Source organism: Anopheles ziemanni, chromosome X, assembly GCF_943734765.1.
Source record: "Anopheles ziemanni chromosome X, idAnoZiCoDA_A2_x.2, whole genome shotgun sequence".
Lineage (NCBI taxonomy): Eukaryota > Metazoa > Arthropoda > Insecta > Diptera > Culicidae > Anopheles > Anopheles ziemanni.
Genome location: NC_080707.1, coordinates 3,400,721 through 3,420,921, shown reverse-complemented (window position 1 = coordinate 3,420,921; position 20,201 = coordinate 3,400,721). Strand labels below are relative to the sequence as shown.

Below are 20,201 nucleotides of genomic sequence, written 5' to 3'. Positions count from 1 at the left end.
CGAACAACCCGGACAAATGTTTAAAGTATGTATGTAATGTAATATGTATGTAGTAAACGTTAAAAGCTTAATTTTGGAAGCGCATAAGCGACGAAAACGTTGGCCAGATCGTCCAACGCCGCGACCCGGTGCCGGTGGGAGTTGCTGCGACACTTTTGACATGCAAGATGGCCGACTTGGGCTACTTTTGATTACTTTGACACTTCCGGCGAGCACAAATCGGTCGTAGAAAACCCGGCCACAGAAATGTTGCAAGCCCGTGTGAACTCACGGTAAAATTCTGGGCAAAGATGACAGTAAAAGCCCTCGTCCAATAAACTTATGCAATAAAAATATGCAAAAAACTGCTCGATTTTCAGTGTAGCGCTGTTTCTTGGGTTATGGCTCATTGGGCGAAGGCTTGATGGATGAAATTTCAGTCCAACCAAACTGACATCCAGAACTAAATCGTGAACGATCGTGTCAAGAAGTTTCCGTGACATTTCCAGGAAATTTGAAATTGAAGTTCTCGCAACCAGAACACGAGCTCTTTGGACAACCGAGAAATAATACGGGGCTGTTCAGACGCATTTGATGCGGAATGGTTATCAAAAGTTATCAAAAGTGGCGGAATGGTTATCAAAAGTGACCTGTGCGGACCAGTAACGAGCATTTCATGGAAGTGTTCGACCCGGAACGGTTGATCTTCCTTACGAACGAATCGGACAATGTGATCGAAACGCTCGAACGTAATCACATCTACGTAATCGGGGGATTGGTTGACCACAACCAGCATAAAGGATAATGCCTTCGTTTGGCGGAAGAGTTCGGCATACGGCACGCTCGTCTGCCGCTTGGCGAGCATCTTGTACTCAAAACACGGACCGTGCTGACAATCAATCAAGTATTTGAGATACTTCTGAATATAAATACCGGCAAAGATTGTAATCACATCTACGGGATCAACTACAGGAAAAATCAGTAATCTCACACTAACCGTAACAGAAAACAGATTGAAAGCAGACTATTGGCCATGCTGCCGTCGACATCAGCATCAGAAACATCACGATGGCAGAATTTTAAATCGCCCGGACGGTAGAATATGTGGTAAGTTAGATTGATTGATGGCTTTTGATATTTTACAGTTTTTGATACATACACTTTGTCGAGCAATGAACTACAGCACAGCTGTGCGGAGTACTTTAAACTTGTACCTAATTTTACAAATAGAACCCTGAACTGAACTTTACATGAACTATTGTTTGAAGATAAAGCGATTTGTTTGAAAATTCGGAAATGGTTATATTACAATTATGCGAATTCACAAATAGTATTGCAGCTGGTATTTGTTGTACATGCCACACGGAAACTTGGCAGCTCCCTCAGTAACGCATTTTCTACATTCCTCTTTATTAGCTCATCTTCATTTTTGGCGGAATGGCCGTCTTCGGTAATGCCTGCCCTTTTAAAGGTTTCTTGACTTTTCCCTACGCTATCTCATCTCAAAACTCAAATAGACGTTGCGTTGGTCCTCCTCTAGTTTGGTTTTATATGTATGTTTGATATATTACCACCGATGCAGTTTCTGCTAATATATGCTGGTAATAGAGTTCTTTCCTAGTAGTAACATAAATATAGCGCTAAATGATTTGTATTTCATCCTATTGCTTTCAATGGAATGTTTAGGATGAAAATCTTAGAGCTATGTAATTATGCTATTATCTAACTTTGAACCATAGAAAGTGGTGAACCATCGAAAGATTATGGCTAATGGAGGGCCGCAGAACAAGGTACTTACATATCATCTGCGCAAAAAGTGTAGTTCATATTATGAACACTCCATCGCAATCGATTAAATTTCAAAAAATTATGTCTGGGAGAAGGGAAAATTGTATGTTTCTTACAATACCAATTTTATGTGAAATACTGGGTAGAACACGACCAAGTATTCAACATTATGCCTTTCGATAACATCATATGGTATGATGACAACCGCATCACAAATAAACTGGCAATACGCAACTTGATCTGAGGAAACGAGCCTGTTGTCGTGCGAAGCAAATTTCGTGAAACGTGCGGAGGTCGCAGTGTTAATCTGGTCAAACAGCAGCCCTTTTTAAATAAGCGTGCATTAATTTACTTCCCAATACACCAGGCACATCCTATACAATTAATCTTTAATATCGTTTATATGATGGAGAATGTTACCGCAGTTTCTGCTGAAGCATCGGTCCAAGATACGGTCCGAAGTGAGAATGCGACCCATGAGGAAGTGAAAATCGAAAAAGATGTGGAACAAGAACATTCAGATGAACCACTCTCGAAACGCAAACGAAAACAGCTGCTCAAAATGGAAAAATGGGAAGCGAGGAAGAAGGAGAAAAGGCGTGTGGAAAAGGCAAAGCGCAAAGCGAAACGAATCGAAGCCGTCAAACTCGGTCTACCCGTACGTACAGGACCTAGCCGGAAGGAGTTGAAGCGGAGAGAAATCATTTACGAGGCGGGATCGCCGGAAGTGGTCGTCGATCTAAGCTTCGATACGATCATGATCGACAAGGATGTGGCTAAGTGCGTCAAGCAGTTGTTACGCGTCTACACGGCCAACAGACGCTCCGAGAAACCCCTACCGCTGCATTTCACCGGCATCCGCCCGGATGGTGCTGTTGAGAAACATCTTTTGCGGAACGATGGTTGTATGCAGTGGCCTGTGCGGTTCAGCTCCGAGCATTTCATGAAACTGTTCGACCCGAAACAGTTGATCTACCTTACGAGCGAATCGGACAATGTGATCGAAACGCTCGAACGTAATCACGTCTACGTCATCGGAGGATTGGTTGACCACAACCAGCATAAAGGATATTGCCTCCGTTTGGCGGAAGAGTTCGGCATACGGCACGCTCGTCTGCCGCTTGGCGAGCATCTTGTACTCAAAACACGGACCGTGCTGACAATCAATCAAGTATTTGAGATACTTCTGAATATAAATACCGGCAAAGATTGGCAACAGACTTTGTTGGATGTGATGCCGGCACGTAAAGGAGCTACAGCAAAAGAAAAGAAAACGGAAATCTGTGATCTACCGCAGAACGACGTTAAGATCGAATCGATGGATTGACCTCTAATGGTACATGGTCCTGACGACAGCAAAATAGTTAGTTGCGTAGCAGCGAACTCGTAATGTTAAATGATAAACGATTGTAAATACATAATGTTAAATAAAAATACACAATTAAACGATAAAGACGTACATGCACTGGGGGGTCGGCGATAGCCGAGCGGGAGCGCCGGGAGGTCACCATTTCACCACGTCGCGTGGGTTCGGATCCCAGCCGAGACCGGACCCTCCCCTGTACGAGAGGACTGGCGGGTCCACGTACGCATAGGGAAAAAAGTCTAGTAAGCCCTTAATGGGCAGGCAAAATCAAGCCGGTCGTTACGCCAAGAAGAAGGAGAAGACATACACTTTATTGAATATTGAATAGCAGCACTTGCTGTAGGGAGTTACATAGTGTTTTTCCTCCTCTTTCTCTTTAAGATCACACATGGACCGGTGTTGGTCGCCCCGCGTAGATTAAGCGTTGTTAATAAATATATGAAAACGATGCGAAATCACATATAATCATTGGTATTATCATGTAAATGCTGTACGGTAACTTGGCAATTCCATTAGTTAATGATACACACTGAGTATTCTTCTCTAGATTCAGCATTATTATCTCATCAATGCAACTCAAATCGGCGGAGGGTCGGCCCTCCTCTAGTTTCGTTTTATATGTATGTTCGATATATTATCGCCGATACCGTTTCTACTACCATATTCTCTCAAATGCTTACACTAGTAGTACTTTAAGCGAAATAGACATAATGTTAAATGTTAGTTCGTTCGTCGCTAATCTTTGGCAATCGCTTCAACCGTGTTGCTTGCAACGGAATCTTGAGGAAGAGAATCTTAAAGCTATCGCAATTATGGCATAAACGTAGTACTAGCTAACTTTTTCAATCACAAAAAGCGATTTTGTGCTGGAATAAATATTACAATATTTCAAATAACAAAAACAAAACAAACAAACAAAAAACAATGGCGCAAAGTATGGGAACGGAAGTTGAGCATTTGAAAAAAAAACCTATGCTTTCACTATTACAATTACTACCGAACAGTAGGATTCTTTTGAAAAAGATTTGGCTGCGCATTAAACCCTTGCCGTTTACTGGCGATTGGGTTTATGGAACTTTCAATTTATCGCCGTCTCGGAGTTGCTTCCGGAGATGATCGGATCGCTCTTCCACGACACCACAGGAATATGAGGTGCAGGCAAACAGTTTCGCAACATCTGCAATAGTTGAATCGTGTCGAATAGCGCTGTTGAAGAGAGAGAGAGAGAAAAGAATTTACATTTATGCATGCGGTGCATCAACAAATCATAAACAATGCTATACGTGTTGGGGACGCTTACTTTTCTGCAGACTTTCCGACTGCTTGCCGTACGGCTTGCACATGCTCGGCCGGATGAACGTTTTCATCTTGGAAATGTTGCGCATCAGCTCGCTGAACGCGCGGATAATTTTCTCTTGGCTGACGACGAGTCCGTCGCGCTCCTGGTTCCAGGCGCCGTTGTGCAGCGCCAACAGCTCACTGCTGGCCGAGGAGACGTTTTCGTGCGGATCGACGGCGCCGCGCATGTAATCGGACAGTTTGTGGCCCGTGTCCATGTTGACCGTTTGCAGCGGTGGCTGGCTGAGGTGCGCTTGCATTGCTAGCTGCTGATGCTGCTGCTGGTGTTGCTGTACCTGGTTGAGAACGCTGGGGGTCGACACGCCGACTGCTTGGCTGATCATCGGCACCAGCGGTCCACCGATGCTAGGAGGCTGACTATGCAAGGTCGACGGATGCGCTAGCTGCTGTACTTGCTGCTGTTGCTGTTGCTGCTGCTGTTGTTGCTGTTGCTGCTGCTGCTGTTGTTGTTGCTGTTGAAGAGGTGGCGGGGCCAATGATGGAACCGACTGTTGTGTTTGAAGATGATGGTGCTGCACGGAAGGCTGCGAAATGGCACCGGGTTGAGGACCGGTAGCTTGTCCCAGTTGATGCTGTTGCAGTAGTGTTGCGGCTGCTGTGGCATGCTGCTGTTTCCCCAAGACCGCACTGCTCAACGTGCCAGAGCCCGCACCAGCGGCACCAACGACCAGCGATTGCTGTGCAAGCTGTGGTCCGAGACTAACATCAAAGTGCTTCTGCTTATCCTGCAACTGCTGCAACATTCGCTGCTTGTCGAATGTGGAAAGGTTGCTGAACTGTTCGAATGGTGACGCTTTTTGGGGTATAACGGAACGACCAAGTTGTTGCTGCTGCTGCTGCTGCTGTTGCTGTTGCTGTTGTTGCTGCTGTTGCTGCTGCTGCTGCTGAAAGAGAGCGGCACTGATGTGTGATTGGTGTTGCGGGGAGACGGTCGGTTTGGATATTTTAACTTGACTCATCAGTGCCTTCGGTGCACTTTCGTTGGCATTGCCGAGTTCAATTGCGCTCGCATTCTGATGCTGCAGATGGGACAGATATTCGGTGTTCAGATGTGCGCCAGGGTTGCCGAATGTGGCCTGATCGATGTAGGGCCCAACACCGATCTGACCCTTGTAGTAACGGCAGGCGGGGCTAGGGCAGGACTGTACGACTTCGACAATGAATTCTTTCTCCATGCCGAAGCATTCGCGCCCAATGGTGTATGAGTCCATTACGGCGCGCACGGTGGCCTCGATGCTAAGGTGCAACCCATGCGGCCCGGACATATGCTTCAGCATAACGGCATTGGCAAAGTGTTCGTAGGGCAGCACAATTTTCCCCGACTCGCGCAGCACCAGCCGCCCTTGGTTGTCGAGCGCTACGCGGCTCGCTAGCGTTTGTAGATACGAGGCGCTCGGCAGAATCGGGGTATCCTTGAGCTCGGCGAAGCATTGCAGCAGCTCCACCGAAGGATTCCATCCCTTGTTTTGAAGGTAGAGCTGCAGCAGCATGTACAGCTTTTCTGTGACGTACCCTGCGCCTTGCTCACCCGACATCGAGTGGCTGCCCACGACGGGGGCCCCGTTTACGATGGCGCCCGCTTGAGGTGCAAGCCCTTTGCCGAGCGGAATCTTCAGTGTGTCTGGAAAATCCATCGATTTTTTTTGGTTCCTGTTTCGTTCTGACGTTTTTGCCAGCCAGAATCGATTGAGAAGAAAAGTTCTACACCAGATTAAACACAAAATCCAACACGCATTCTTAGCAATCTCGCTGCGAGAGGGTTGCGCGAACCTTATGATATCCTTCGGCGGCAAACAATGGTGCGACGGCAGCAAATATGTGGACGTACTTCGCTGGGAATACAATTTTCTTCTCCGATCTTTAACCTTTCCGACTTTCTGCAACTAGCAAATCGCACCCTCAAATACCTAAACAAACAGAAAATGTATTTTGACAGTTATTATTGATCGGAATGTTGTCGCCACTTTGCATTGGACCCGCGACGGCAATGCAAGGCCAATGATGGCTGTGCATGGTAAAATAAATTAAATTAAAAAAATATCTTTAACTACTTTTACTGCCATGTTTTAGGAATTGAACAACACCATCAAGAACAAACTGTGCAAACTCGTTATAACAGATTACAGCAAACCAGTTGTTTGTTGTCATTCAAGTTTGACACTCGTTTGTTATCGTCCTCTCTGTTTTGGCAATCAATTCCATAATGCTTTTCGTTTCGTAAAGCCGACGTAAATAGAAACGCGAGTAATGTAACATGTTTGAATAAGGCAGTGCGTTTTTTTAGTGGTGTTGTATACTTTACTGTGCTTGTTTTAAAGAAATTTAGAAAAGTACCATGTGGACTTCTAGAAGTGTTGCTCGGATACGACTTTTGTACAGCGTCCGCACAAAATCGGACAACGTTGCATCACAGAACGTTTGCCTGAACCTGGTTCGGTAGGGGCACCGGGAATGCTGTTTCAAGCCGTGACACACCTTACACTTACTCTTTCGCTTCCCCAGGAGTAACGATAAGGAAAACTTCCTATGCACACTGCTGTTGCGAAACCCCCAGCGGCGCAGTGCGCTGGCGGTGCGGGCGTTCAACGTTGAGGTGGCGAAGGTTAGCGAGAAGGTTGCGGCCGGCAATGTCGGCGTGCTGCCGCTCAAGTTCTGGGAGAACACCGTCAACACGCTGTACCGGGGCGGCGCCAATGGTAGCAACGTTCCAGAGCATCCCGTCATCCGCGAGCTACAGAGGGCAATTAACGATCACAAGCTTTCCAAAATGCACTTTCAGCGGCTGATAAGCGCTAGGGCGAACGCAAACCTCAACTTCCTCACGGTGAAGCAGCTGGAGGACTACGCCGAACAGTCGGTGTCGAGCGTGCTGTACCTGCTGCTGGAGGTGCACGGCGTGCGGAACGTGCACTGCGACCATGCCGCGTCCCACCTTGGCAAGGCGCAGGGCATCGTCAATCTGCTGCGGTCGATTCCGCACCAGACGCGCCGGAACGCCGTCCCCATACCGCAGGAGGTGCTGATTGCGCACGGCGTCAATCAGGAGCGCATGGTGCGCAACCGGGCGGATGATAAGGGCGTGGAGGAGGTGACCTTTGCCCTGGCCAGCGTTGCCCATCGGCACCTGGAGACGGCCCAGGGCCTGCTGAAAACTGTACCACGCGCCGTGAAACCAATTTTCCTACCCAGCATAGTGATAGAGCGATTTCTGCACCGGTTAAGGCTACGGAATTTTCACCTAACGGATCCGAACGTGATGCGGACGGATTCGCTGCTACCGTTGGTGTTGTATTGGCGAACGTTTTGGGGAAAATATTGAAAAGAAGAAGAAGAAAACCGTACTTTTCCGCGAGTGTGCGTGTGTGTGTAGTTGCAAAAGAGTAAAATAAAAGAAAGAAGAAGTTCACCTTTATTTCCCGAGCGTATGTAATATAGGGTAGGCCATAGATATGTTTACGTTTTAAGTGAATATTCTGTTCGCCCTCAGCCGGGGTACGCAATAGTGCGCACACTTCGTCACTTTCTCAGTACTGGGTCATCTGCGACAGCAAGCCGTTGCGCTGCACCAGCAGCTCCTCGTTGTCGATCTTGTAGTGCAGCTCGCAGAACTCCTCCAGCCGTTTCACCGCCTCCACGATCATCTCTTCCGGCACGGTCAGCACCAGGCGGAAGAAGTTCGGATACTCGAAGCATTGTCCCGGCAGGCAGAACACGCTCTGCTCATGTACGAGCGCCTCGACGAAGCTCAGGTCGTGCTCGAACTCGGGAAAGTGGTCGATGTCGATGCCCACCATCATGTACATCGCGCCGCCCGGCATCACCGGATGAAGGCCGCGAATTTTCTTGATCGATTTGTAAGCGATCTCGGCGTGGCGCTGCCAAATAGAGGGAGGGTTTTTTTTTATATTACAGCTAGCTCATCTTGAGGGAATTGAGTTGGTCAAACTTACGTGCAACGTTGCCACGAGGTCGTCGAAAAAGTCATTGGGGGTGTTTTCCAGTATTGCCGGCAGGGCGCGCTGGACAATCGTATTGCTACCGAGGATGCGCACGGACAGGTTGACCAGACCCTTGCGCACGTCCCGGAACACGTTCTCCCGGTCGTGGATGATGATCCAGCCCATGCGCCAGCCGGGCACGAGGAAGCGCTTCGTCAGCCCGCCACACGACAGCACCGGCACCCGGCGCGACAGCGAGCTGACGGCACAGAACTCGTGCCCCGGAAAGACGAAATGCTCGTAGATCTCGTCCGCGATGATCGGCACAAAGTGGCGCTCGGCGATGTCGACGATCGCCTCGAGATGGGCGCGCGAAAACACGCTGCCGCACGGGTTGCCCGGGTTGGTCACGATCAGCGCGCACGTGTCCTCATCGATCAGCCGCTCCAGCTGCGTCAGGTCGGCCTCCCAGTCGCGCTCGGGCAGCAGATCGTACGTGCGGCACTCGATCCCGAAACCCTCGGCCAGCGTGCGGTAGATGGAGAAGCCCGGCTTCGGGATGAGAATGTTCTTACCCGGCACACCGAGCACGGAGATGCACAGGTCCAGCGCGCTGCTACAGCCGCTGCACAGGATCACGTCGCTCGCCGACACCGGCCCCTGGTGCTGGACGTAGCGGGCGACCGCTTCACGGGCCTCCTGGTGACCGTTCGCTGGTGCATAGCCGTTGCCGTTGCCGTCTTCGACTGCCTGCCGGATGGCGTCGATTGTTTCCTGCGACGGTTTTAGATTGCCAAACGTGGTAGGATCTCCTGCAAACGGAAAAGTTGTGGATTCCATAATTTTATTTAAAAAAATATTTTCAAAAACACAGCACAATCACATACACACACAAGCGCCTGTTTATATAAACATACGTATAGATAAAACAAAAAACAAAACCAAACTCCACACGCGCTTTGCGAAGTGGAAAGGGGAAGGTAGGCAAACGGGACCAAAAGATGGTAGGAGAGCACGAATCGACTCGAGCGGAAAAGTAAAGCAAGAAATTTAAAGGCAAATGACAAAACCCCGAAACTGGATTTAAGCCTCGTCGCGACACACGAGTACGACGACACACTCGCATTGCTTTCGTCAGAATTTTTGATCCCAAGTGAAAGCAACGCGCCTTCGTGCGCCAAAGGGGTGAGAGGTTGGTCAAATTCAAACAAAAAGTACCAACCATTTGGAAGGGTTGCATCAGGTGGCAAAATCTGGAACTAGGACTCGGACTCCACGCACCGACGAACCCCAGGTGCTCTGGAGTGAGGAATGCGGAGCATATGGCAGAGCATGGAACATTCTGAACCGTCGACAACAACAAACTCTGTGGAGTAGCGAGCGGCGAAACAACACCGCGAAGAAAGCCTCCTCTCAAATACCTCAAACCTTAGGAATTCAGGATTTCTACTTTGAATGCGTTTGATACGCGCGCGCGCGAGTGGTTTGAAAAACTTGATCCGCCGTTGCCCTCTGGTAGGTTCTTGAAGTTCGGTGAAGCCTCCAAAACCTGTTTGTTTGCCTCCTGGAAGCCAACCGGACTGTGATTGGTCGCGCACGGACGACTCCGTCCGGGTGGTTCGATCGGCGCAGTAAACCAATGGCGTCGGTGTGTCGTCTTAGCCACTAAAAAAACCGACTCCGCTGTATCCGTGCGCGCCAACGCCGCCACCACCGTCACCGACTTGGCGATTGACGAAGCAGTTTGGCTACTATGCAAATGGACTAGAAAACAACTAATCGCCACCCCGGGGGGAAACCGGTGAGGACCTGGACGACCGGCCGCGCATTGTGTTGCCACACGTAATGCGTCGCTAAAAACCGAAGCGTCGACACTGGATGGATGTCGTCCTCCAGCTCTCGTCGGTGCACGCCACGTGCCGAGAGCGGCTGTTTTTGGAACTGGGCCATCCACATCCAACTGCACACAGCTGAGCCCTTACCCGGCACTGGCTATTGCGGACTTCGGGGGATTGAAGACAAGTTTGGAAACGTTTCGTTGGAGCTAGACAATCTGGCGTGTCGCTTACGGCAAATGGCATTCGTTCTGACCTGAACCCCCGAAACATGTTCGTGGATCGTGGTGGGAAAAAGGTGGCTGAAGACCATACCTATGCTAGGGTCGCACTTACCTATCGAGAGGGCGATCAGCGGTTTGTCCGGATGCGGTTGGATGTTCAGCCCCTCGACGATGGCGCGGATTGGATTATGCGTGAGCCTGGCGAAGTCCGAGATCTCCACGTTCCATCGGTTACGCTTGCTCTTGATTGGGCGCTGGGTGTTGAGTTGGTTCAGCGTTGGTATGTCTACCAAATCTTTCATAGTCACCAAACAGAAACCGGCTTTCTTCGCGGGGGGGGGGGGGGATTTGGAACCGAGAGATTGGAATCGACTATCTATAAATATATATTTATAGCTTGTGGGAGGATTAACGTATGGCGCTACGGCTCGCTGGGCGGCAGCTACCAGTTGCTGGCTGGCTGTTTTGTCTACAATTCTTCGGGGTCCTGTGTCTTCGGGGGACCTGTTTTACTCCCGTGGTGTTCTACTGGAAAACGGGGCTACCTGTCGGCAGTCGGCGATACTGGCGACGACCGTTACGAGAGCTCTGCAGAATTGCAGCACCGTCGAAAACCGTTCATTCGGAGATCCCCTTAGATGTTTAGGGAATGGCTGCTCACCTTTTCCGCACACACCTCACGAGTCACACACCTCACACTTTCATTTATTGCGCGCACAATATAAGCTGCTCTACAAAAGCCTTCACGCAACAGGCACGCTGGGTCCACATAAGGTCTGGATGTACAGGACAAAACAGGCACCACAACCCTTGCTTCGGACGAATGGCACGACACAGGACATTTGGATATTACATCAAGGCTTCCAGCAGCTCCGCTCCTCGTACGAGCGACACACACACACGCGCGCGCGCGCAGTTTACACAGAGGATACCGACAACAGGATTACCGCACGGGGGCGCCAGAGATACGACACACGATTTGGGAGAAGCTCTTGGAAAGTTCCTACGAATTCCGCAGTTATCGCTTGATTGGTTGCTTGCTTGGTTGGTTGGTTGGTTGGTCTCGTTGGGATACCAGTTCGATACTAGCCGAACTTCGACGGTGTCGCGGGCGTTTATAAACCTTCGCAGCATCTCGAACCAGTTGGATTCCACAGCCTCGATAACGACGACGACAACCACGACGACAACCACACCACGACGACGACAATGGTAACGAAGTTTGTTTTCGTTTTGATCCGACGACCATAGAGTGACCGTCGGTTGTTGCTCTGGTGGCCTGCGGGCTCCCGAAGGGTGGGCTGGCAGGGTGAGCCTGCTTGGAAACGGAAGGAAGCTCTCCTCGATCTCCTGGGATTATATAGGGGGCAGGCTGGCTCCGCGTGTGGAGATGAATGGAGATTGGCAACACGGATCGCGAAAAACACCCGAGTGTACGCTTACACTAAGGCCTACCCTCCCTCCCCCCCGACCTCTCGAAGACATCGGCGATCGGAGAAAGAAGCAAAAGTAGAAGAAGCAGACAAGAAGAAGAAGAAAACAACGCCACTCCGACGACTAAGCAGGAAACGAGTTTTGCGAACTGCGAATAATAACTTGAATTGTTGAATGATGCTGCACATTTCAGCGATTTCTGTAGTCCACCACACGGTGCAAACATGGCGATCAATGGTGAAATTAAGGCGCACTCGACAAAACTATCCAATATCCACCAAAGCTAGAGGAAAATTAATCCCTTTTCCACGCAAATGGGCCAACATGTTTGCATAGTATTCGCATGCCACGCATCCCCTTGGCAACGCGACATTTGTTTTGCGCAGGATAGTTTTGTAAGGATAATTTTTCGGTCGGCAATCAGGTTTCCGGTATCGATAGTTAGTATAATTTTATTCGAAACTGCAGGCTTAATGGGAATAGGTTGACTACCCGATCGCCGTTGTCAGAATCGTGTCTAGGAAAATAGCGATCCACGAGCGAGCGCGAAAATCATTTGCATTTGTTCGCCTAAGTGTTGGGTTCGAAAAACTCCTTTATTATAGATTTATTTCCTTTTTTTTTTTTCTTCAAAACAACACATTCTTCACTCTATGGAATAAAACCGAATTGGCATTTGAACAGATATATAAATATATGTATGTACAACCATCTCTGCATACATGCTTTTTGATCGTCAACTATGTGCGCCGCCACATATCGCTCCAATGCATTTGCATACATATACATTTTCATATATTTGGATTTTTCGTCAATTTTATATATTCCCCCCTATTTTGTTTAAATTAATGTGGCAGTGAAGTGCAATTATATTATCACCTGCTTTGAAAGGTATCAAATTCTAGTAAAAAAAAATAAAAATGAAACATTTCTAATAGTTTAACATTTCGCTCACACTTTGCTGCTTCACTTTGATATTAATTAAGATTGTTTGGAAATTGTATAATTTCTTCTTTGTTTTTTGTCTTCAAAACATTTACTGCTTGTTCACGTGTTGAATTGATTTTGAGCTCACCGGCAGAGATAGCGTTCGGGAAGTGCTGTATTGTTTTCTTATTTATTTCCATTTTTTTTCTTCGTTTTTCGCCAATGGAAACGCAAACAATGAGTAAACCAATCAATCGCCTTCGCTAAACTAAGTTACGCTGGTCACAAACATGCAAACGATCTCTTATTATTAAGTAGCTCAGTAATTACACACTGTGAAGTCGCAGCAGTTAGCATTCTTGTTGTGTATTGGTAGCATATGTAACATTTAAACTGTTTTTATAATCACCTGTCGATTCGGTTTCTAATTACTACACACGCCTAACCTTACATTTCTTCGGGGTTGCTGTTTGTGTATCGTCTGCGGGTTGTATTTCGATTAGATTTGACTCGTTATGGCCGGCCACAACATTTTTCCTCTTCATTCTTGGCCGAATATCCCGCAAAACTTGAATTTGTTCCTGGGAATCTAATGATAAAAAAAAGTTAAAATGGTGTTGCTTTGAGTACTTATTAGAGCGTTATGGATGCTTTGATGGAGCAGATTTCCACGATAGCTATTCGCTCAGCCGACAGATAGGATCACGACCCACATACATACAATAATGGGTACGACTCCCACAGAGTCAGAGAACTTGACCGATTCGCAAACTTATTGCCATTGAAATGATCCAAATGAAAGGAAACCGTCGGCGACATGAGATGAGGTAAGCTTTAGTTGTGTCATAGCCGGCCGGGAAGGTGTTAAAATCATCATAGGTTAGACTTAAATCAAATCGCTTCCGTGTTTTCACCTAGGCCTGCTCTAAATGCCTTTAGGACAAAAACTGTACGTACTGAAAATAAAACTTATTTTGTATCTAGTTTCTGTTGAAGTCATCTACGTCCTATGTTTGCGGCTTGCAGTTTAATAGTTTACCGATTTGCATCAACCATTGAAATTGTTCATAACGCAATCGTACGTGCATCCACGAGAACTATCTTTGAAAGCGGGTTCTGTACACGTTCAAATCCTGTTTCAGACAGTTGCCTTAAGGGCCAGATCACGCGCCGTTTTGGAATAAGAGATATTTGGTTTGTAATTATGCTCCGCGCAAGGTTTCTGCACATTTTGCTCGCTATTTACCGGCCCTTTTCACTCCCAAATATAGCTATGAGAATGGTTGCGGACGTTATCGGTAGATATAACGGCCTGTAACGAAGCGGTGCTACTAATAATTAATGTTAACGAAACGTCGGATAGAGAATCACTATGCTGCGATGGTTAAACAAATGGTTTGCGCGAATATATGTTTTAGAGTGTGCTTCGAATGTATTGCAACTTACGTAAGAGAGTTGAACCTTAAGTTATGCTAAAATGAAACATTAAGTTTTGTTATAGAAAAATACACGGTGTCCAATATATTAATAAACTAATTAAAAGAAAATCAATCATTTCACAACAATAAATCAAATTTTCTTGATCAATTTTTGAAAATGGAAAGCTATATTGGTTTTATGTGTAGCTATCCTCGACGGCGTGGGTTCGAATCCCAACCAAGACCGGAACCTCCCCTGTACGAGAGGGCTGACTATCCACGTACAACAGGGAAACAAGTCTCGTAAGCCCTTAACGGGCAGGCATGACCAAGAGGTCGTTACGCCAAGAAGAAGAAGATGTGTAGCTATATTTGTCGTAACGACATGCTGCAAATAAGACTGCCATTGCGAACAGCCGGCGCGCAGGACAACGAGATTTCACCGGATAAGGCAAACGCTTCTCCAACGAGTGCCGAAAGCGGCAGATATGCTTTTTTAAATGAAAGAATGTAAAACTTCATTAAATCCGATGTGTGACAGCCTAATTTGAATCTTTTTTGTTCATCAAACCCAATCAAACATTCTACTGTAACATCTATAATAATGTGTAGAAAGTATATGAACTGTAGCGTGTTTCACTACTACCCAATGAAGATAAACATCTGACAATATATTGGACACCATGTATAACTTTAAAAAAATAAAATCGTGCTCATTATTTCGTTCTACCAAATCTTATCAATATTAAAATATATACGTGTATAATTTAGAGCAAAAAAATTTAGCAAAAGAAAAGTTTAACCCTACACGTGATGCTTAAAAAAAATAGGTAAAAAATCAAACATTATTTTAAAAACTTTTCGAAAATGGGTGGGTAAGCGCGATATTGCAAAATGTCGTATTAAATTGCACGCATAGCTGCATGGGATTCTTCGTGATGACTGTGGTTGAGAAAATTGAACTTTTTGAATAGCAAAGGGCGCGCTTTGCCGAAGACTATTTACACTTTAGCAAGGGTTTTTGTCTGACGTACGGCACTATTGGGATAGGCTTGGAAACTTGGCCGTCATACGCTTTTGGCGAAACGAAGGCCAGTTCGTGCAAGTGCTTCCCGTGTCCACGGAGAATAGTTCTGTAAGGAATACGCGGTTGACCTGTTCAAATTTGGTCCCTACGATTTCCAAAAGGTATTCCCAAAAAATCGTAATTGACCGTAATCGCCCCAAGCGCGTTTCGGTTCAGTGGTATAGCAGTGATTAATGCTACTATTGCTGGTGCTGGTGGTCTATCGGGGCGGCAAACGATGCCGACGGATGGATCGGTCCGTATTGTACTGCCATAATGTTAGCACTGTACTTTACCTAGCATATTGCTGTGGTTGTGAGATTGCTTGTCCAGTAGCTCACGGTATTCGTTGTACGACATGTGCCATTCCTGGGAGGTGTAGCGGGTGAGCTTGATCGAGCGGCGCGTCTCTGGAGTGATCTGCGCCCGGTAGCCGCCCTTGCGCAGCAACGAGTCGATCGTTTGTGTTTGGTCCCAGCCTGACGGAATGAAACGGAATGTTGGCTGAACTGTTTTTCTTTATAAAACGACCCTACCGTACTAACATACCTTGCTCTGAGGCCACCTGTGGCAGGTAGGTAGCGGTGCGTTTGGAGCCGCGCTCGTTGTAGAACTCGATGCGGATGCCGTGAATGCCGAGCGTCCAATCCAGGTAGCCACGGGCCTCCTCGAAGCCCTGGAGGATCGACACCGAGACGGTCAGTCTTTGGATCTCATCACGGGTGATTGGCGAGAAACGGGAATCTCTTAAAGCACTTGTTATTGCATACTCTCGAAGTCCTGCGCCGGAGGGAAAACGTCGGTAGGGTTAACGAAACAAACAAACCACCTTGAACGCTAGCAAGCTATTTACCTGAATGTAAACGCATCGCACTGAATGTACCGATGCAACCACGCAGGCGCTTCTCTCTGCCAATCTTCCAGGTCACAAACAGTGGGCTGTGGGCCAGAGGAACAGAAAAATGTTACAACACTAGGCTGCTTTCCTATTGATTGTTCTGTCGATGGACTTACTAAGGATCATTGGTGAAGCATGGCGTGCGCGGCTCCTCCATGTTGTGCAGCTCTCGGTAGAGAACCTCGAAGCAGTAGAAGCACATATCCGGCATCGAGTTCACCATCGACTTCTGTTCGTTCAGCAGGCCACCGTGTCCATTCGGCACGTATCCGCCGGCGGACGTTACGGAGTGGTCGTTCGAGGGCTGGGTCCCGACGTACTGGTTTCCCCCGACGCGCCCATTGCAATGGTGATTATTGGTGCCACCGTCGTCACCGTTGCTTCCGCGACCGGACGAAGAAGACGACGATGACGTGCTGCTGTAGCCGTTGGTGGCGGCGTACGTACCGTTCAGCTTTTGCTTCTTCGTTCCGCAGCAGCTTGATGCCATTTTCACGCTCGTTTTCCGTTGATAGCAGACAGTGGATGAAGCACAGCTGAACGATCGTTTGATTGGTGCAGTGTTGAATTTGTTAACAAAACGGTGCGCGTATCTTCCCTTTTGCAAGAACCGTCGGACAGACAATGATATGGGCGCTTGAAAGTGTAGGAAACGAAACGCTACGACCTGCGATAGTAAAACGGACGTTATAGTTCATATATACAACACATACAACATACAATCAATGGCACTTGGGAAATGTGAACTTATCAACGAGGATTACCGTTGTTTTTGACATATGTGGCTCGATTCCTCAACAAGGCATTTACCTACTGCTTTAAGGTGAACTTACTTTCGAACAATTCAACCAATCCAATTGACCTTCTGCATTCGGTGCACCACAACGGCTGATGACGACTGATGAACACAGTGCGCGGCGGTGGATACGGTGTATAGTTTGCGTTTCCACTATACTGAAACCAGAAGCCTAGGATGGTTCCTCGAGAGTCGGGACGGCAGCGTTGTGCTAGGTGCTAGCTGTGCACATTGTTAAGTTGGATTGGATGCGTTGGATTGGACGTCCTTGCGCGATTACCGAGAGCCTGCCAGTGCACTACAAGTAGAAAAAATAAAACGGATTACGAATTATAATCAAATTACTTGGAACATGTTTTTCTTCAACTTTAAACTGCTATAAATTTGTTAGGCAGCCACATTTGGAAGACGGTACACGAAGTACTTTCTCGGTTCTTAAATGAGGTGCTAACGCAGTCAAATTTGTTCGGTACATAGGTTGGCTACCGTTTTGGCGACTCGTTGGTTAATTCCCCACTAGGTTTTTTGCTGTGCAAGTGCAATGGAAAACAAAATAAACAATGCACTCCGTTCGAGGCAACGATGTTAGTTTGAGTAAATCAAAACCGAGTGGCATCGCATCGCAGCGGAACAAATACACAACCTGCTTTGTGTTTGGGCTGTGAGCATTTCCACGTCGGAAAATGTCCATGGGGCAACACAACGTCAACACAGAATCGTTTAGGGGGTATTTTCTATTGGTTTTCGTGCGTTCGTGTGGGGGGGTCGGTCGCACCCACGTTCGCAGTTACGACATGCAATTGCACTTACTTAACAATCTCTTTTGACACCAGTTTGATGAGACTGACGGAAAGGTATGTTTAAAAAAACACCTGTTTTAAATGCTGTGCTCTGGTAATACATTATACTTACACTCTAGTGTAACGAACATGCATGAACATGAACAAACAATATCAAAACCAAAACTCCCTTCCCTTCGCGTGATGGCATTTCCCACAGCTGTCTCTATTTCCTTTTCCCTTCTTCTAACATGGTTCTAATGCATCGCTCTTCCTTCCTCTTTCATCTACTTAGGGTAGCAGCAGCAGTATGCTTTTGCTCCTATTCCGATATGGTTTCCTTCACTTCGTCAGGCAGCTCCTACCTATAAGAAAAAACCTATGCGTGAACGGAACCTGCGAACATGACGTCACAGCTGCTTCCTCAACGTCTTCAACGTAATGTAGCTGACTGAAGATAATTTTCCCTAAATGCACTTTTCGATCTATTGCATAGCACACACTGGATGAAAACGCTGACACATGGTTCCGCTGGCACTGATTTTGATGCTGTTCGCCTCTGCCTACCGTCGTCCGCAATTGAACAAACGCTACTCGCAGGGTGGAAGGGGGTAGTCTTTTCTTTGTTTTAAGAAGATATTGCCAATTTCCTCACGAGCCCACCAGGTGCCAGGAAACGATAAGGGCCACGGGAAGTGTATCGACCAGCTACAATATTGCCAGCGTTTGGATGGGAGATCGGGTGATGGCCAGGGGTTTTTGTTTTCCGTTTCTCCTCTATGTTTACCCCTTGGCTGCACAGCTTCTGCTTACCCCTTGGTTGCGAGCACTGCTGATGCTGTTTCTCTGCGACACTTCGCTACGTCCGCCACTGTATACGAATACCACGGTACTGACTTCCATCTGAGCGATACATAAACATACGCATTGCTTTCTCTTTCTCTTCGGTCCGTCATTCGAGCCCTAGAGGCTTTTCCTAAGCCGTCAAGATCAGTGCAAGAGCGCCAGGTACGATCATTCGGTACACATTTGTTTCGAAATTAAATATATAATCGACGTTAGACCTATCGTTACGAAACGAATAATCCCTTCGAGACAACCCCCTGTCCTCACGAAAGGGGGATTTTGACAATAACCCGAACGATAAAAAACGTTACCCTAACCTTGTCCTTACAAAACCTTGGTGGTGCACTCGTTGATGACAGCTTGCTACAAATAAAAATTAATAACAACTTTTCTAACCATGCGATACATAAAAAAGTATTACATATTTAAATTGATTTTTATCATTCTCTTTTACAAAGAATATTGAGTATTGACTGCACTATGAGTATCCACTATTCGTTCTTAAAATGATTTGCTCCCAAAAGGCATGAAGTTTAAAGAAAACTCTTGGTGGCAAAAAAAACCATCTACGAAAATTGAGTACACTTCTAAATGGACCGGAAATACAAACGTTTGGAGATTAGATTAAAGCGAGGGGATTTGAATTCATACTAGCATCGGATCATTTCAACCCCAACCCTCATAAAAAATTTGAATATTTGAAAAATTCTTACCGTTGCACTTTGGGAACGTTTCCAGCATTTCAAATGGAAAAAATTGCCATCTGCATTTATTCGTGCATTTAACGAACTGGTACACATCATAACTGGATGATGTGTCGCAGAACAAAAACTGCTAGCATATCCCTAAATATATTGTAGGTCCAGATTCGATGGAACCTTATGCCCGATATCGCTTTATTCTGACGGCATTCGATAACATTTCAATTTGTTATCACCACACGGTCGAGTTTTATAAGATTTCCCACTTGTCAATTATTCGGCTGTGCATTTAGGCCAGCAAAGTATTGAGCAAGGACGAGGCCAGGGCATGCGCACCCGCACGCGAGAGCGATATCAAAAAGGCAAAAAAAGAGGGATCTACCCCTATCGTTATCCTGCCATTCCGAACACGCGAAGCTTTTTCCAGAGTGAGTTATTTTGAATTTTCTAAACGTAGTGCTTTTCTAGCTTGACCAACTATTTTCCGGACTTTTTGATCCCCTTGTTCCGGAAACGAATTGGTGCTGTAACGTTTGCGTTATCGTTTGTTTCGCATTTCATCGTGTAACAAGTGATAGGAGGACGTTGCAAGGCGACTGCGACCACGGGAAAGTGTTTGTTCGTGGATTCTTTGTGAGGAAACGTTATTCTGTTATCCTGATCTGTCGGTCCTTCGGTATCACGACTAAGTTTGGAAGGTAGCGCAGCATTCGTTAATGGACTAAATGATACGTAATCCCGACAGTCCAGGCCGTTTAGGCAATGGGCAATTCAGTTTTGATCTCAACAGGCTCCATCGTCCTTTGTGTTGTTATTTCAGTTGCAGAAAGGTTCTAGCCCTTTTTTT

At 46.9% G+C, this 20,201-nt stretch overlaps 5 protein-coding genes across 6 annotated transcripts; 2 read left to right on the top strand and 3 right to left on the bottom strand.

The window, feature by feature from the left end:
- Window positions 1-2,173: 2,173 nt before the first annotated feature.
- Window positions 2,174-3,098, top strand: LOC131290557 (tRNA methyltransferase 10 homolog A). The gene has a single exon (XM_058319714.1). It carries the CDS (start codon window positions 2,174-2,176, stop codon window positions 3,092-3,094), a length of 921 nt encoding a protein of 306 aa, XP_058175697.1. The 3' UTR covers window positions 3,095-3,098.
- A 335-nt stretch (window positions 3,099-3,433) lies between these two features.
- Window positions 3,434-6,277, bottom strand: LOC131290632 (vacuolar protein-sorting-associated protein 36). Its single transcript, XM_058319795.1, has 3 exons — window positions 4,978-6,277; window positions 4,434-4,944; window positions 3,434-4,339 (listed from the first exon to the last, which is right to left on the bottom strand). The coding sequence occupies exons 1-3, from the start codon at window positions 6,124-6,126 to the stop codon at window positions 4,212-4,214; spliced, it is 1,788 nt and encodes a 595-aa protein (XP_058175778.1). The 5' UTR covers window positions 6,127-6,277; the 3' UTR covers window positions 3,434-4,211.
- Window positions 6,278-6,798: 521 nt separating this feature from the next.
- LOC131290892 (NADH dehydrogenase (ubiquinone) complex I, assembly factor 6 homolog) lies at window positions 6,799-7,811 on the top strand. The gene is made up of 2 exons (XM_058320077.1): window positions 6,799-6,928; window positions 6,995-7,811. Exons 1-2 carry the CDS (start codon window positions 6,828-6,830, stop codon window positions 7,809-7,811), a joined length of 918 nt encoding a protein of 305 aa, XP_058176060.1. The 5' UTR covers window positions 6,799-6,827.
- Window positions 7,812-8,016: 205 nt separating this feature from the next.
- Window positions 8,017-10,791, bottom strand: LOC131290933 (tyrosine aminotransferase). The gene is made up of 3 exons (XM_058320121.1): window positions 10,602-10,791; window positions 8,443-9,242; window positions 8,017-8,367 (listed from the first exon to the last, which is right to left on the bottom strand). Exons 1-3 carry the CDS (start codon window positions 10,789-10,791, stop codon window positions 8,017-8,019), a joined length of 1,341 nt encoding a protein of 446 aa, XP_058176104.1.
- A 2,368-nt stretch (window positions 10,792-13,159) lies between these two features.
- On the bottom strand, window positions 13,160-18,691 carry LOC131291451 (uncharacterized protein CG5902). 2 transcript variants are annotated; one of them, XM_058320664.1, is made up of 7 exons: window positions 18,621-18,691; window positions 17,066-17,326; window positions 16,349-16,899; window positions 16,188-16,273; window positions 15,884-16,114; window positions 15,631-15,813; window positions 13,160-13,439 (listed from the first exon to the last, which is right to left on the bottom strand). In XM_058320664.1, the coding sequence occupies exons 3-7, from the start codon at window positions 16,720-16,722 to the stop codon at window positions 13,282-13,284; spliced, it is 1,032 nt and encodes a 343-aa protein (XP_058176647.1). In that variant the 5' UTR covers window positions 16,723-16,899; window positions 17,066-17,326; window positions 18,621-18,691; the 3' UTR covers window positions 13,160-13,281. The 2 variants fall into 2 exon arrangements, with proteins under 2 accessions (XP_058176647.1, XP_058176648.1); XM_058320665.1 differs by lacking the exon at window positions 13,160-13,439 and having other exon boundaries at window positions 15,461-15,813.
- Window positions 18,692-20,201: the final 1,510 nt, after the last annotated feature.